This window comes from Crinia signifera, chromosome 4, assembly GCF_055691185.1.
Source record: "Crinia signifera chromosome 4, ASM5569118v1, whole genome shotgun sequence".
Classification (NCBI taxonomy): Eukaryota; Metazoa; Chordata; class Amphibia; order Anura; family Myobatrachidae; genus Crinia; species Crinia signifera.
Window position 1 is genome coordinate 260,914,410 of NC_139220.1, and position 16,547 is coordinate 260,930,956.

The 16,547-nt window shown below is 44.7% G+C and overlaps 1 protein-coding gene across 3 annotated transcripts in view; it reads left to right on the forward strand.

The window, feature by feature from the left end:
• The window catches only part of GLCE (glucuronic acid epimerase), a 51,482-nt gene extending 42,624 nt beyond the window's left edge, over positions 1 to 8,858 (forward strand). For all 3 annotated transcript variants that reach the window (XM_083184405.1, XM_083184406.1, XM_083184404.1), the window contains one exon: positions 4,151 to 8,858. In XM_083184405.1, the coding sequence (XP_083040531.1) occupies positions 4,151 to 5,175 (1,025 nt within the window). In that variant the 3' untranslated portion in view covers positions 5,176 to 8,858. The remainder of the gene's footprint in view (positions 1 to 4,150) is intronic.
• Positions 8,859 to 16,547: the final 7,689 nt, after the last annotated feature.

Sequence of the window (16,547 nt, forward strand, 5' to 3'; positions counted from 1 at the left end):
AATATGAAACGGTGAATTATGTAATTTATTCTGCACTTGCCTGAGAGACGTTCTCCTGTAAGAGTCGTCTTTTCTCCAGTGCTTTGTGTATATGTTGACATTTTTCCCAGCTCCCTGCCTGGAGGCAGAGCAGTTTTCAGGTCCCTGATTGGTCACTGACAACCCAATTTGTCAGCTGTGCAATGAGTCTACCATGCATTTATTAGCAAAGTAGAAGGGGGGAGTCTGTCCTCCTCCAAGTTTATCCTCTAAGGGCTTCTTTGGAAGGTGATGACAAAAGTGACTTCATTGTCTCCCGAAGTGATTGACTCGTTAATCCTAATGGGTATTGATTAGCGGAGCCGCAGTACGTTAAAGGCTTGTTAAAGAGGCTGACATGGGGGAAAACATTCTTCGTAGGACTCAATAGAGGAGACTTGAGAGGATGATAACTGGGCGCTCTTTTTGAGGCATTTGTATCCTTTCACTTGCTTATGGAACTACATGGGGTGTGATTTATTTTTTGCAGTATCTATGGCAGGGGTATTCAACATGGGCCATACAGATGCTGTTCAGCTACACATCCCAGCATGCCCTGTCACAATTACAGCATACAGAAAAAAATGCAGGGATGTGGTGTTTAATAGCAGCTGGAGGGCCCACGTTGAATAGAGATAAGGTAGCCAAAATCTGACGAGCTGAACTGAGATGTTTACGTATTCATTTAGTGGGGTGAGGTTAAGTAAACATATATAAAACCTAATTCGGTCCAGGGAGCTAGTATGAATATTTCTAGCTATAGTTAAATATCGGTATATATCGAAATCACAAAATACCTTTATCACACACTAAAATAGCAATAGATGCACCTCAAAGTGGAACTTCATAGGTACCAAACACATAGACAAAGGATATGACCGGATGGAGCTGTAATAATCACCTAACTAACATATAGCTATGGTTCAATCAGAGTTCATATCTGATTTCCAAATTTAGACCGGTTGACTTGAGGCTGATTTATATGCCAATGATTTTTCCACCAAAAGGATTGAGATCCAGGAAACATCCAAAGATGATTAGTGGGAAATCTGTAATATACCCCAGGGTTCGCAAAAACGCGCTATAGCGCGTATTTTACCCCAAAACAGTCCCCGGGGACTCAGTTGTCAAAACTAAAGGGGTCCCCGAGGATGCGCTGTGCAGATTCTGTGACTGAGACGCCGGCGTGAGCCGCTGCGAGCCAATCACTGCAGCGGTCGCCGGGACCCAATCATTGTACAGTGGCCGCCTGGCAGCCAATCACTGTACATTTTACAGGTTGCTGCCGCTGCGCACCCTAAAGCCGTGCGCCCTGCAAGTCACTGTGCGTCCCCCGGGCCGCCCCCCGCCATGTAAGTCCAATACGCTGCTGAAAGCGCGGGGACGACGACAGGATGGGATGCGGCTGTAACAGCCGCTCTCAGCAGAGTAGGTGTCGGTGACCGGGCTGTCAGGATGACGGGGGACTGGATGTGGCTAAAACAACTCAGAGCAGCGTGTCAGCTATTCCAGCCACATCCAGTCCCCCGCCACGCTGATAGCCCGCTCACCTACTCTGCTGAGCAGCATGTCGCTTTTCCAGCCCTTGGGCAATGACCCCCCTCCGTGGCAAAAAGCAAAAAATGCCCCCCCCCCCCCCCTCCACTGTGGCAACAAACCTAAAATGCCAACCCCCTTCCCACCTCATGGCAACCAGCATAAAACGCCCTCTACCCTGTGGCAACCAGCATAAAATGCCCCCCCAGCATGTAACCCCTGCAAGGAGCATATAACCCCTAGCAACAAGCATGTAGGTAAGCAGCACTTATGTGCTATAATATATACTTGTCATAAAAGTGTGTACTATAATGTGTACTGGGCATATCGTTGTGTTCTATAATGTGTACTGGGCATAACGGCGTGTACTGTAATGTGTACTGGGCATAACGGCGTGTACTGTAATGTGTACTGGGCATAACGGCGTGTACTGGGCATAACTGTGTGTGCTGTAATGTAAATTGGTACTACTATGTGGCCACACCATTCCCCCCCCCCCCCCCCAACAAAAAAAATGCCCTAAATTTTTAGCGCGCGCATTCGGCGCACACTGTCCCTTTTTTCGGGTTTATATAGTTTCTAGTGTATACTGTATGTATCTTTATGCGAGTGGGCCAATTGATACTTCCCCCCCCGACCCACATGTGCCATGCTAGGGAGAAGGGGAGAGGAGGCTTTATTCCGTTGGGACCCAGAAAAGGTCAGGTAGGACCCCAATTTTTAGAAGTGAAGGGTCCCCGGGACCCACTTTTTTGGGTGGTTTTCGCGAACACTGTACCCTCTGATCAAAGAATCCCCCCCCCCCCCCCCAAACATATGGTACAGAGCCTCTCATTAGTTTAGTACCAGAACAAATTTATTTGGCGTGTATCATTTCTTTTCATTCACAACAGGTGTCACACCACTGCACAACTTGCTGTTAGTTCCCACCAACACCCTACAAGCTGTGAACTCAAAGGTGGGGGTTCAAGAAGCGTTGCAAAGTGAACATAAAGGAAACCACATTTTGCCTTTAAAACTGCATCAATCCTTTGGAGGGAGAAGTCACATAAGAATACTCTTGAACCGCCTGGGAGCTTCACTGGCCGCAGGATCGGATGCGGTCCTTTTGCATGTGATCCCATTCCCCACTGTTAGGATGATGCCTGTGTCTTCGACCCAATGGGCACGAGTACGCGCATCGGATCAGATGTCTGACACATCCGATTTGGCAACTTTCCACCTGACTTCTCAGCCAGATCCACCGGAATCGGGTGAAAAGTGGCCAAATCGGACAAGTGTATGGCCATCTTTACGAAAATCCTACTGTCTGATACTGCATGATGGATAAGTACCTGCCTGTATTTCACAGCATTAATTCTGACAAAATCCCTAACTCCATTTGCTTAAATGCATCCCCAAACTTGCTAGGAACCTCCATAATGTCCACTGGGGCAGATGTATTAAGCCTTAACGAGATAAATGCAAGTGTGATAAGGAGAGATAAACGTCCAGCCAATCAGCTCCTAACTGCCATGTTACAGGCTGTGTTTGAAAAAAGTCAGTAAGGAGCTGATTGGCTGGACGTTTATCTCTCCTTATCACACTTGCATTTATCTCTTGTTTTGGCTTAATACATCTGCCCCACTGTTCCCTGCAGACACTCATGGTTGTACCGCTCTCCACCACTTCGGCAAAGTTACAGCCAAACATTTAACATTTTGTCTAGACGAGTATCTGCTGCCATATTTCTGCACCACAGTTCCTGTTTTCAGGGATAGTTGAGTCCCTTGGCCTTGTTTCCACACCAAAGGTATGGCACTTTGGCTGCAGTTCTTCCATGAAGACTACATCTGGACAGATTTTTTCAAATAGTAAATGGGTGTACATGGGTCCCACTGGTTACTGCCAGTTCTAAGCTGATGGCACTGCTGGGCATCTTCCAATTTTGAAGGGAAGTGGAATTTAGCAGTTCCTCACCCAGTTTTAACCCTCCTACCCAGTGGTTTCTGTTTCAGTTAATGACCTACCTGATCATTATCACCAGTTTGGTAAAATCGGTTAATTATACACCTGACTATAATCCTACAAAATCCCTGTGCAAGTGTACCTATAAGAATTGATTCTGTTTTGAAGACAAAGGGCAGCCACACCAAATATTGAGTTATTTTCTGTTCATTAACTTTGCCTTTTGTTAATTGATAAAAACAAACTATTAACACTTCCGTTTTTGTATTTAGAACCTTATTACTTTGAAGCATTTGATTCTATGCCTGCCGAAAACTTTTGTGCAGTATTGTGTGTGTGTGTGTGTGTGTGTGTGTGTGTGTGTGTGTGTGTGATAAATAATGTCTAGTGTCCATTTGTGTGTCTCTTATGCACTGCCATCTGTTGGCAGTGCGTAAAAGTACACCTTTCTCTCTCACTCATGCACAAACACAGGCAATCTCAAGGTATCAGCCTAGCTTTCGAAGCATTTGCTTTGAGACGGCTTACTAGTATAGATATCTAGTATGTGTGGTATATCCTAGTCTGATGTATGTACTTCTCCTAAATGTAATACTTTTGTCATTTCCCCCCTCATACAAGTCTTTGTTTTCTTTTGCCTTTCGTACAGAAAATTCTGAGGGTGCGTTGCTACCGCTGGGCAACACAAGAGACTTCATCTTGTCTCTCGACTTGAAGTTCCTGACTAATGGCAGTGTCTCTGTGGTGCTGGAGACCACTGAGAAGAATCAACTGTTCACTATACACTACGTGACCAATACACAGCTAATTGCTTTCCATAACCATGACATCTATTATGGGATTGGGTCCAGGGCCACCTGGAGCACACTGACTCGTGACCTTTTGACTGATCTAAAGAAGGGAGTGGGATTATCAAACACAAAGGCTGTGCGTCAGACTAAAATCATGCCGAAGAAGGTTGTCCGCCTTGTGGTAAGGGGAAGTGGTTTCATGGATAATGTCACTATCTCAACTACTGCACACACAGCTGCCTTCTTCGCTGCCAGTGATTGGCTGGTGAGGAATCAGGACGCCAAGGGTGGTTGGCCAATTATGGTGACCCGAAAACTTGGGGAGGGGTTTAAATCTCTGGAACCGGGTTGGTACTCTGCTATGGCCCAAGGACAGGCAATATCTACATTAGTCCGTGCCTACCTGCTCACAAAGGAGCAGGTATATCTGGACTCTGCACTCAAAGCAACTGCTCCTTTCAAATTGCCCTCAGAAAAGCATGGTGTGAAAGCTGTGTTTATGAACAAGTATGACTGGTATGAGGAATACCCTACTACACCTAGCTCCTTTGTCTTAAATGGCTTCATTTATGCTCTGCTCGGTCTCTACGATCTGAAAGAGACTGCTGGGGAGAAGCAAGGCAAAGAGGCATGGCTGCTATATGAGCGAGGCATGGAGTCACTCCGCGCCATGTTGCCTCTTTATGACACCGGTTCTGGAAGCATTTATGACTTAAGGCACTTCATGCTAGGCAGTGCCCCAAATCTTGCCCGATGGGACTATCACACTACTCATATTAATCAACTGCAGCTACTTGCCAGCATGGATGGATCTCCGATATTTAAAGACTTTGTGCGCCGCTGGAAGTCCTATCTAAAAGGAGGCAGGGCCAAGCACAACTAGAGGGGGGAACCCAAAACCAAAGGCTGTCAGGATAAAACAGATGCCCAGGTCTCTCTCCTTCATGCTTTGCAGATGTGGTGACTTGGGGCTCTCCACCTGCTGTTGCATTATGGTACAACACCCAGAAGTCAACTGGCAGAGTAATCTAAGCGCTGTGTTACAGCAGTCACGTACGGCATAGGTTCTCTAATGTGTGTTAAACATACTAGTGTTTTATTTAATATTCGTTTGTCTTTGGGAAGCTGGAACCAGATTTAAACGTGTGATAGGGTTGGTCTTATACTAGAATTTTGTTTCTAACTTCATTCTGTGCCTTCTGTCCTTATGATGTCATAGAAAAGGAGGGAGCAACTCTTGAAATGACATTAGGATAAAAACCCTAGTGGAAACCCTACGTTATCTGTTACTGGAACTGGAGTGGTTGGAGAAATGTATTCCTAGTATATATTATATATTGTGTTGACAATCATACAGGTTAACTAATTGACTTTCGATGACATCACGGACCGAAATGTGCAGTGCTCCTATATCCTTCTTGAACTTTGTGTCGTCGCCCCCCCCCCCCCCCCCCCCCCCCCCCCATTCCAACTTATATTAGCAAAATACTAGGACTATACTATTCCTGATGAATGCACTTTACTGCCCCTTATGGTACAAGAATATCCATACAACGTTTCCACCACTTACTCCTGCCTCACTTGGGGTTCCAAAGATTCTGCCCCAAAGTGTGTAGTTCTCCCTAACACGGTGCTAAGCGTGTTTCTGTTAGACATGTCAAATATTCACTTTAGATCCTGTTTTAAAATACATAGTTTTTATACCTGTCAAAAGAAAGCAGAATAATTTTATAAAAAGAAAATGCTTATATTCTGTATTACAAATGTATTCTGTTTAAAAAGAGATTTATGAGGATAACCTTTGGCGATCCCCACTTCCACCCCTCAGTTTGCCTGCAGAACACTGTGACAAGATTAACATTGTAGGTACAACCCAACTGTATCATGCAGCTTCCCCTCGGAGTATCGGGTGTGTTATCCTACAGAATGCAGAGTGTGTGCTATATGTTCAGATTATTACATATAGGATAAGCAATGAGTCCGTTAAGTTAGTTCCATTTGAGGTCTATTGGTTATTTTTATGTTTATGCATAGTTATTATCTGTGATTATTGTGTCTTTACGGCAAGACATTTCACAACGTCTCATGTCATTGATCACTATGTGTGCACCTGACTGGTGTTCTATAGATTGTGATTTTGTAGCCCTACAAGCAGACAGGACCAGTCTGCTCAAAATGAGCGCTGACTCAATGATCCAATTTGGGGCCAACTTGGATGCAATCTAAAATGTACAGTTCTTGACTGGGCATGCAGATTTTTTCAGGCTTGCATTAGGACTAAAGATGACCATACACAGGCCAGTAGCGTTCATCTTCTATTCATATTTTCCAACGAGTGCCGTGGTCACCGGATATCTGTCTATTACCTGGCATAGTGCTGGATTTGAGGCAGTAGAGACGGTAATGTTGCACTCCGTGGACCAGGAGAGTCTCATCAACAACTTGGATGTGTGGTCTGAGATTTATACACACTGCACAATAAATGCTTCACATAAACCTATAGAGGTGCAGAAAAATCAAACCGTGCTTTATTGTCCTATTTTAGACGTTATTTTATATATGGTTTGTACTGTATATCAGAGTACATCCAGGTGTAGTATATACATGTATAAATGGGATCTCCAAAGTACAAGTAAAGTAAACAGCCACTATACTAGGGAAATTACTCAAACCAGACTCTGTGCAACAAAAGGACTAACCGTTCTAATTACATTGAGGGGAGATTGTGATACCCCTCTAATCCCTCGATCACCTTGCACTGTACCACTCTGAGTGTAGCCCAAATGGCCTTCAGTATGGTCTGTTGAAAGAGTAACATAAAAACTTTGCCTGGTTTCAACCAGGCAAAGGTTTGTCGGGTGGAACAGATTACTCCTTTGTGTTTGCTACCCCCTAGTATTGCTGCTTAGTGGTTGGCTGCACATAGCTGTCAGTATCCAGACCACCAGGCAGAGTTCACCAACTCACATTTTCAAAGAACTGCACATATACGGTCCAAGAGCTTTAATTTGGTAAATGATGTGTCCTGCTCAGGCAACAGCATCATAGAAGTAAGCTACTCATAAAAATCACCTTTATGCAATGAATCTATAGATTAGGAGATTACCATATGCTCCTCCCACTAGTGATAGCTTGAAGCGATTGTACTGCTCTACAAGTTCTTATGTTTTAAATGTAGAATGATTAATTCCACTTATATGTTTTTTGGGTATTATAGTGTTTTAACTGTAATATAGAGCACCTGCTTTATTCATCATTTTGTTATCTATATATCTACATATATTTAGCTTTGTAACTGCTTAAATAATGTAATCACTTGAAAACGAAAATACAGATTTTATTTCTGCACTTCACAGCTCTTGTTCTAACAATTGTCTAATCGACTAAATATTCTCTTGGTCCAGGACATCCTACTAATATCATATTTTGTGTCCGTTTCACATGTTCCACTCATTTCACTCCACTGTATCCCCTCATTACTAAGTCTCCACTGTAGCCCGATTCCTCGCATGGGCACAAACAACCATCTAACAGCCTGTCCTAATCAGGCATGTCCAAACTCTGGCTCTCCAGCTGTGGTGAAACTACACATTCCCAGCATGCCTTGCTTATAGTTTTAGCATTCCCTAATAGCGAAACTGTGGCAAGGCATTATGGGGCGTGTAGTTTCTCAACAGCTAGAGGGTCACAGTTTAAACATGTCTGCTCTACATGCTGAGTTATCGCCTGATAGATTGATCAGATTACAATCAGGCATCACCGGAGCCTCTCTGCTGTATTGGCCAATTTTCCAGTATCTGCTTTGATATCAAAGCATGTGTGATTTGCATACATTCGATCTGAGGCAGCCAACCTGACAGTACGCTACCTGTCTCCACTTAGACTATTTGTTTTTGCAGATACATGCAGCTGTCCTGAACACACACAACTGATGTATAGCGCTACAGTTAGTTAGTAGAAAGTCTGTTACCGTCATTGTCTCATTCAGTGAGCACATAAACGTCCCTGTGTTTCTCCTAGTTCTTAAACTTTAAATGGTCCCTCAACCCTTCATGCCCAAAAGTAACCCATTCCTTCTTGTAACATTAGAGATGTAATAATTGTACTAATACACAGCAGAACAACACTAGAATCATGTGGGTTTGGTGCAATATGAATAAACAGTTATGTAGCCCGATAGTGAAACCTGCCACCAGTGACTGGGGTATAGGGATCTGATCTACAGAACAGGGTATGGGAGCATCACAGCAAACAGTACTGGCTTCTCCTTACCCACTGGTATTTGAGGGTTCAAACTATGTGTTGTGTTTGTGGATATCACATTCTGACCTTTGACATATGGGTGTATGCCATGTGTTTTGTGAGCGTGTGTGCATATATACAGCATGTGCACACACCTATATATGCAATACTTTGTTTACCGGATCCCTTGTGGTGAGGCGGTCCTTCCGATTGCTGTATAGACTTTGCATTTTAAGCACAATGTGCACATGATAATTTTATACACAGATTTTTTTGCAGAGAATTAGAGGTACCTGTTGCGCTATATATATATATATATATATATATATATATATATATATATATATATATGACAGGTCAGTCATGCTTCAGTAAAGCTGCTTTATAAGATTGTAAAATAAAGTTTTTATCTTCTGAACAGATTGTGGTGTTTGTCTTCCTTTCTGCGTGATGTAAGGACAAGAAGACTGTGCATGTGTGTGCACGTACTGCATGGTGACAAGGGCAAATATGCAGGCCTGGCATTGTGCCCTAGAGACACATGCACTTTCTCAGAAATGGCTCCTGCTCTGAAGTCTAAATATTGATTTCTTTCCTGATTTTCCAACAAGCAATTGGTCAAATCTGTCAGATCTGCACTAAGCAGGCTGTAATGCGTGTGCGGAGATGGATGAGCAGAATCTTAGCTTGGTTTGAGGTAGGAATCCCCGCAGACTGAGCTCACAGCTGCAGATGGTATGTCATGGGAATTCAGATACTGACGTGTAGTGGAATAATCACACCGTTATGCACACTAATAATAAAGTTTGTTATGACCCGCATGATATTCTCAAAGTGGATGGAAGAATAAAAGAGCCTTCATTGTTAAATGGCAACTAAATGCCATTGTACTTTGTCCATGAGACTATTGTATCTTTGGAAGTGTATTCCCTGTGAAAAAAAGCCATTTGCGCAAGCCACCTGCCCAGTACTCATTCATTACTGACTGTAGCATAGGTAATTTCACAATGGTAGAAATGTTTGCTCTACCTTGTTGTGAAAATTTTAAATAAAGATTTAATGTTGAAAAATAAAAAATGAATGCTCTAGGAGAGTTATCCCATTCAGTCAGTTGGCTACCATACCCCTGGTGCATTCCGAGTGAGTACAGGCAGTACTATTTTTCTGGGAAAATAGGTCCAGGAACTCCAGGTCTGGGGGTGGATCAATTAAATAAAAAATATGTATAATCGAGAAGAGTGAGAGAGAGATAGCTGTATATATTGTATTTAGAAACCAAAGCACTCGCAGGTGACTTTAAAATAAAACTTATCTTACGGAAAGTACATTTTCAGTTCCTGATGATGTCATATTTAATTAGAGGTTCAGGAACAGAGTTTCTGCAGAAAAATAGCACTGAGTACAGGTGATAACTGCATCATGATGATAACAAATTAGGGACTTGTTTAGTTTCACGGCGGCAGATATATCGTATGCGATTTCATCCGATATTGTACCTCTTCATAACCCCACTATCCACTACGCATGGCCTGAGCCTGAAGCACGGCGAGCGGACGCCGATTACTTTACATGTATTCCGTGGCGAGTGCAGCGAACCCCGCAAGGGGCAGTGGAATACATGTAAAGTAATCCGTGTCCCCTCGTGGGGCTTCGGGCTGGGTGGCTTGCTGAGCTTGCCACACTATATAAAATCAATTCCATGCGTAGTGGATAGTGGGGTTATGAACAGGTACAAAATCGGATGAAATTGCATCTGCCGCCGTGAAACTAAACAAGTACTACAAATTATTATCTTTCACTATTATGCCTAGCTCACTATCAATAAAGGTGTTTTAAGATCAAACAGTTTGCATTGTTCCTGAAAATTAAATGCTACGCTGTGTCCACGACCCTTATTTACTCGCGTACATAGATGTTACTGTGTCTGACAAAGTGGGCTGGAGCTGTGCAAAAATTGGCTCACATTAATGTCCTTTTACTTTTAAAGTTGTCTGTATGAGGAACAGGATTCAGCTACATGGCTAATGTCAACAGGGTTGGAAGGTCGACACAAGCATTAGGTCCACAGTTAAAAATGTTGAGGTTTTTGGACCCAAATGTCAACATAGACACTGTCAAAGTGTGCCTCATGCTTTGGGCACGGTGCCTCGCTGCCCTCAGTGCACTATTTATTCTCCCACCACGCCGTAGCGGATGGTAGGGCATGAAATACAGTCTGTCAGCTCAATGGGGGGAAAAAAACATGAAATACATGTCGACCTTTTGACTGTCAACCTAATGCTTGTTGACCTTTCAACCCTGTAAGCATTAGCCACCTTCAGTGGTTGACACAATGCACGTCGACCTAAATAGGGTTGACTTATTGACCGTATTCCCTCCTTTATTTATTTGTTTCTCAACTCAGGACAATTCTGACCAATGAGGTTGCCAGAACAGCTGGATCCTCCATATTTTCCATGGATGACCAGAAGACATCCCACCACACTGAAAGTGGAGGGATAAGTCTTCCTTGCTTTTATTGGGAGAAATATATATATATATATATAATTGCAGATAAGCGCACACTTTTGATTTCGGTTGGTTTGCAGGTGCTGGAGCATACACAATAATATATTCCACAGGATCCAATCCAATCACGGCATAGGACACAAGAACCAGCACACCACCATTAAGAATGCAATAAAAAAAACTTTAGTGTTTCATCTTCAGAGCCTTAAACATCATTTAGGTTCACAAAGAGTAGGGTACTTATCGATATCCTAGAGGGGCTGAATGATGACAACAGCTTAACCCCCGTGGCCCTTATCGCCCGACAGCTGTTTTGGAGGTCCTCCTCCTTCCTCAAGTGCCCTTGATGATTGAATGACAAAATCAGAGTTTCCCAAACAAACACAGTCCTCATGGGACCCTAATGGTCCAGGTTTTAAGTATATCCATGCTTGACCACAGGTGACTTAATTAGTACCTCAGTAGATTTGATTTCATGATCTGTTCTGAGGTATGGATATTTTTTAAAAACTGGACAACGACGATTAGTTATCGACTATGGGACCCTCTGAACTAAATATATTGAGTGATTTTATTTATGAACACTAGTTAAACAAATTTATACCCGCTTTATTACCAAAGTCATGAGTCCAACCCAGTTCACTTATGTGTCACAGCAGCGTTTGGAGAGGACATCAGTAAATGTCAGTGATCTGCCTCCATGTTTAACTGGAAATGGATTGGTTGACCCGGCTTATTCTCACACAGCCCCTTAGGCTGGTTTCACACTGTCCGGCTCCTGCCGGACGGGAAATTACCGCACGGCTTAAAAGCCGTGCCGCCCCTACAGTGTGTAATGGACAGCTATGTGTCCATTCACACAGGACGGCCACGGCACGGTTACCGGGTAGCAGCCGGATCTTTCCACTGCAGTGTCCGGCTGCCGTGCCGTGGCCGTCCCGTCCTCACAGGTCAGTGTGTGCTGAGGGCGATGGGGGCCTTTCACACACACCGGTCATTTGGTGTCCGGTTTTAGCTCTCCACCGCCCCCAAACTGACGTCACTTCAGTTTTTACCCTCTAATTTACATAGCACCGGCTCACTGAGCCGGTGCATGTGAAAGAGACAACTGTCAGGCAAAAAGCCGGACAAAATGTGTCCGGCTTTTTGCCTTCCGGACAAAACCGGAGTGTGTGAAACCAGCCTTAGGCTGGTTTCACACACTCCGGTTTTGACCGGACGGCAAAAAGCCGGACACACTTTGTCCGGCTTTTTGCCTGACAGTTGTCTCTTTCACATGCACCGGCTCCGTGAGCCAGTGCTGTGTAAATTTGAGGGTAGAATCTGAAGTGACGTCAGTTTGGGGGCGGTGGAGAGCTAAAACCGGACACCAAATGACCGGTGTGTGTGAAAGGCCCCCATCGCCCTCAGCACACACTGACCTGTGAGGACGGGACGGCCACGGCACGGCAGCCGGACACTGCAGTGGTAAGATCCGGCTGCTACCCGGCAGCCGTGCCGTGACCGTCCCGTGTGCATGGACACATAGCTGTCCATTAACCACTGCAGGGACGGCACGGCTTTTAAGCCATGCGGGATTTCACCGTCCGGCAGGAGCCGGACAGTGTGAAACCAGCCTTAGTCCGTGGGCTGCGTCCTACCCAGGACAACCTTGCTCGCTAGCTGGGCAGGATCCAGGATATTTTTCACTGGCTCGTTAACACCAAGCAATGACCCAGATTAACCCGGCAATAACCAGGGGTTTTGCGACAGTGTGTGAGGGATGCCAGGAATCGGTAGTGTAAAATAGTTTTGTCTCCATACATTTACAGATAAAACTGGTGAATCAGAACAAGACTTTATTCCCATAAATTCCCATTAGATTTCAATAATGTCTGAAGAATAAATGGAGTCTCATGCATTGCAGATGCTTGGCGAGCAGACGACTTAAGGTCTCCATACACTAGTCCATCTTGTCCTAAGGACCAGTTTGCCCATGAGAGTTCCCCGAGAGGCTCGCTTGCAATTTGGCACTTGCTGTGCGATTAATTGCATGTAAATCCCTGGGAAATTGCTGTGGTGGCGGGCGAGGGCAGTGATGGCTGGGAAGTGTCGTCCAGGCAACAGGGATCCGGACAGCTGGGAGTTTGTACCGCTATTTGCGGGGTGGGAAGTGCTGCTGAATTTGAAAACATACTTTGAAAAGGTCAGCTGGACGCTGATTGGCTGAGAGAATTCAGCCAATCAGCATCCAGCTGGTCTTTCCAAAGTATGTTTTCAAATTCGGCAGCACTTGCTGCTCGGCAAATAGTGCTACAAGTTCCCCGCTGCCTGGAAGCCGCCGCTATCCGGATCCCCAATGAAACACAGCTGACACACACCTGCAGATCGGACCAACACAGGTGGTAAAAAGGACCCACAATGTGCCACTGATGGGTCCGATAGAATTAATGTGTAGCCCCTTCAACCTCCCCACTCGGACCCTGATGCTTGGCGGAGGGGATGTCAAACATCCGATTTTTCGGCTCGATCTGGTGAACTTGGCCCAATTAGGACTCCTTTTACTGACCGCACAATCACAAACCAAATAATGCAGCTCTTGGATTTAGGCAAGCCAGAGCCTGCAAGCACATGATCCAGTTGAATCTGGGTCACTGTGGGCAGATTGTAAATCAGTCTGATTCAATAGTCCATGGGCCAAAGAACATGGGAGATGCTGTAGTGCATTTCAAAGCTGTCGGTTATCATGGGCCTTGTGTGGCACCGCTGCAGCGCAAGTTTGTTTCTCGTATCAGCCAGGAAGTGGAGCGGGTCTATAGTGCCTAGTCCCGGAGCCGCCTAGGGGCCAGTGTACAGACTCGCAAGATGATGATGTCATCATCTTCTGAGTCAGACTCCAGAGGCAGCTCCGCGCGGCGCAGCAGCCATGCTCCTGCTCCAGAGCATCGCGTCACATAGCAGTCCTACTGACCCCCTTCATGTGTGAAAATTCCGGTAAGCCACAAGGACACCCCCTGGCCATTTCCTATATCTCTGCAGTTGTGGGCAGCACACTAGCACTTTCCCCACTTCATTAAATTCCGTTGCACCATGGTGGGGGGACACAAGACAGACTCTGTATGACTCCAGCACACAGCTGCAGGGTCTCTGTCTTTACAGTATGTCCCCTCCTCCTCTGTCCCTATGTCTTCGCTGCCTCTGTCCCTATGTCCCCTCCTCCTCTGTCCCTAATTCCCAGCTGCCTCTGTCCCTAGGTCCTCTCCTCCTCTGTCCCTAATTCCCCGCTGCCTCTGTCCCTATGTCCTCGCTGCCTCTGTCCCCTCCTCTGTCTCTATGTCACCTCTGCCTCTGTCCCTATGTCCTCGCTGCCTCTGTCCCTATGTCCTCTCCTCCTCTGTCTCTGTCCCATCTGCCTCTGTCCCTATGTCCCCTCCTCTGTCTTTGCTGCCTCTGTCTCTATGTTCCTGCTGCCTCTGTCCCCTCCTCCCTCTGTTGTCTACTCCTCTGTCTCTATGTCCCCTCCTCTTCTGTCCCTATGTCCCCGCTGCCTCTGTCCCTATGTCCCCATGTCCCCGCTGCCTCTGTCCCTATGTCCCCGCTGCCTCTGTCCCTATGTCCACGCTGCCTCTATGTCCTCTGCTTCTCTGTCTGCGCTGCCTCTATCCATACATCCACACTGCCTCTGTACCTATGTCCCCTCCTTCTCTGTCTCTATGGGCCTTATTCTAGTTCACTCTTTCTGACAAATTCCTTCTTAGATGGACAAAAACATGTGCACTGCAGGTGGGGTAGATGTTATTTGTGCAGAGAGAATTAGATTTGGGTGGGGTTTTACTTCAAAGTGAGATCTATATTGCAGTGGAAAAATAAAGCAGCCAGTATTTACCCTGCACAGAAACCAAATAACTCACCCAAAGCTAACTCTCTCTGCACAAGTTACATCTGCCCCCCTGCAGTGCACATGGTTTTGTCCATCTAAGAAGCATTTTGTCAGAAAGAGTGAACTAGAATAAGGCCCTATGTCCCCACTGCCTCCATCCTTATTACCGCTGCTTCTGTCCCTATGTCTATGTTCCTGCTGCCTTCCACACTAAGTTAGGGGGCCCCTTAAAAAGTTTGCTAGGGGGCCCACAAAGCTCTAGTTACGCCCCTGCGCTAAAGTGCAAGTTTACTTTAGGTACTTTAGGTTTTAGTTTTTTTATGAATTCTTTATTTTCATAAAGACGTTTTCACAAGAGGAAACAAAAACAAATCTTCCATCAGCCAATAACAGAAATAGCATAAATCGAATAGTTTAGGAAAACTTATTAGAAGTATAGCATACCAACGAAGCACAAAGATGACAATCAGTACAAATCTTAGGTATAAATAGTCATAAAGACGGCATCATCTATGACTTTGCGGCACCGAAATATAATAACAGTAAAACATTTAAACATATAGATGAGAAGATACAGGACATAGAACAAGACAGAAAATACAGAGGGGAGAGGGGGTATGTTCGTCGAGAGGTGGTCTTGGTCTCTATCCAGCTGTCAGGTAAATCAGGGCCTGGTATAGCAGATCATAAGGCCCGTTTTGCCCAAGACTCCCCTGGCGCAACGTTTGTTTTATGGGTTCGGAGGTAGTGGGCTTTTATATCAGGAGGCGTTTTTGAATTCTATCCAGGCATTCCGCATATGTGGGGAATTTCTCAGGGGTGGAATAGTAGATATTATCCATTGCCATGTAGAAGTCCATGCGTTGGCACCATTCGCTCAGTGTATGGGGAGCCATCGGACCGGAAGCACTGCCCTAGCTGCATTATTAATGTGCCTCAGTAAAGACTTTTTGTACTTAGATATGGGTATGTTTGAATGCGATAGGAGCCAAAAGTCAGGACCGATTGGGACAGGGTGGCCCAATATCTCAACAGACAATTTCTTTATATTATCCCAAAATGGAACTATTAAATGGCAATCCCACCATATGTGGAGTAAGGTGCCCTGTTCTTGTCCACATCTCCAGCAGAGAACTGACAGATTTTTGATATGTGTGTTTTTTGAAATGTGTGTTTTAGCCCCTGAAAATCCTCTATTGTGAGCTATTTTATTAATACTGATATTTATTAATAATAATAATTAAAAAAAAATGATCATCTGTAAAATTACCTTTTTTTCCGCCTATTTGGATGAAAGCACAAGTACTATCAATTGGATCTTGGCTGCCACCCCTTGTTCAGTTGGAGAATTACACATTTTACATAATTGATATGTAGAATTGTACATTACATTTTATATATATTTATTATTATTTATTAACTGTTTCTTATATAGAGCACACACATGGGAGAATATACAAACTCCACACAATTAGGGCTATGGTGATATTCAAACCCATGACCTAATTTCATTGCTGTGAGGCAGTAATGCCAACCATTCGTGTTAGCTGACTCTTTTAATGCACTATGAAGCGCCCTTTCTCATTCTCTTGCATATGCTGAAATGTACAGTATATGAAATTATCAAACTGCACAATATTTTCTAT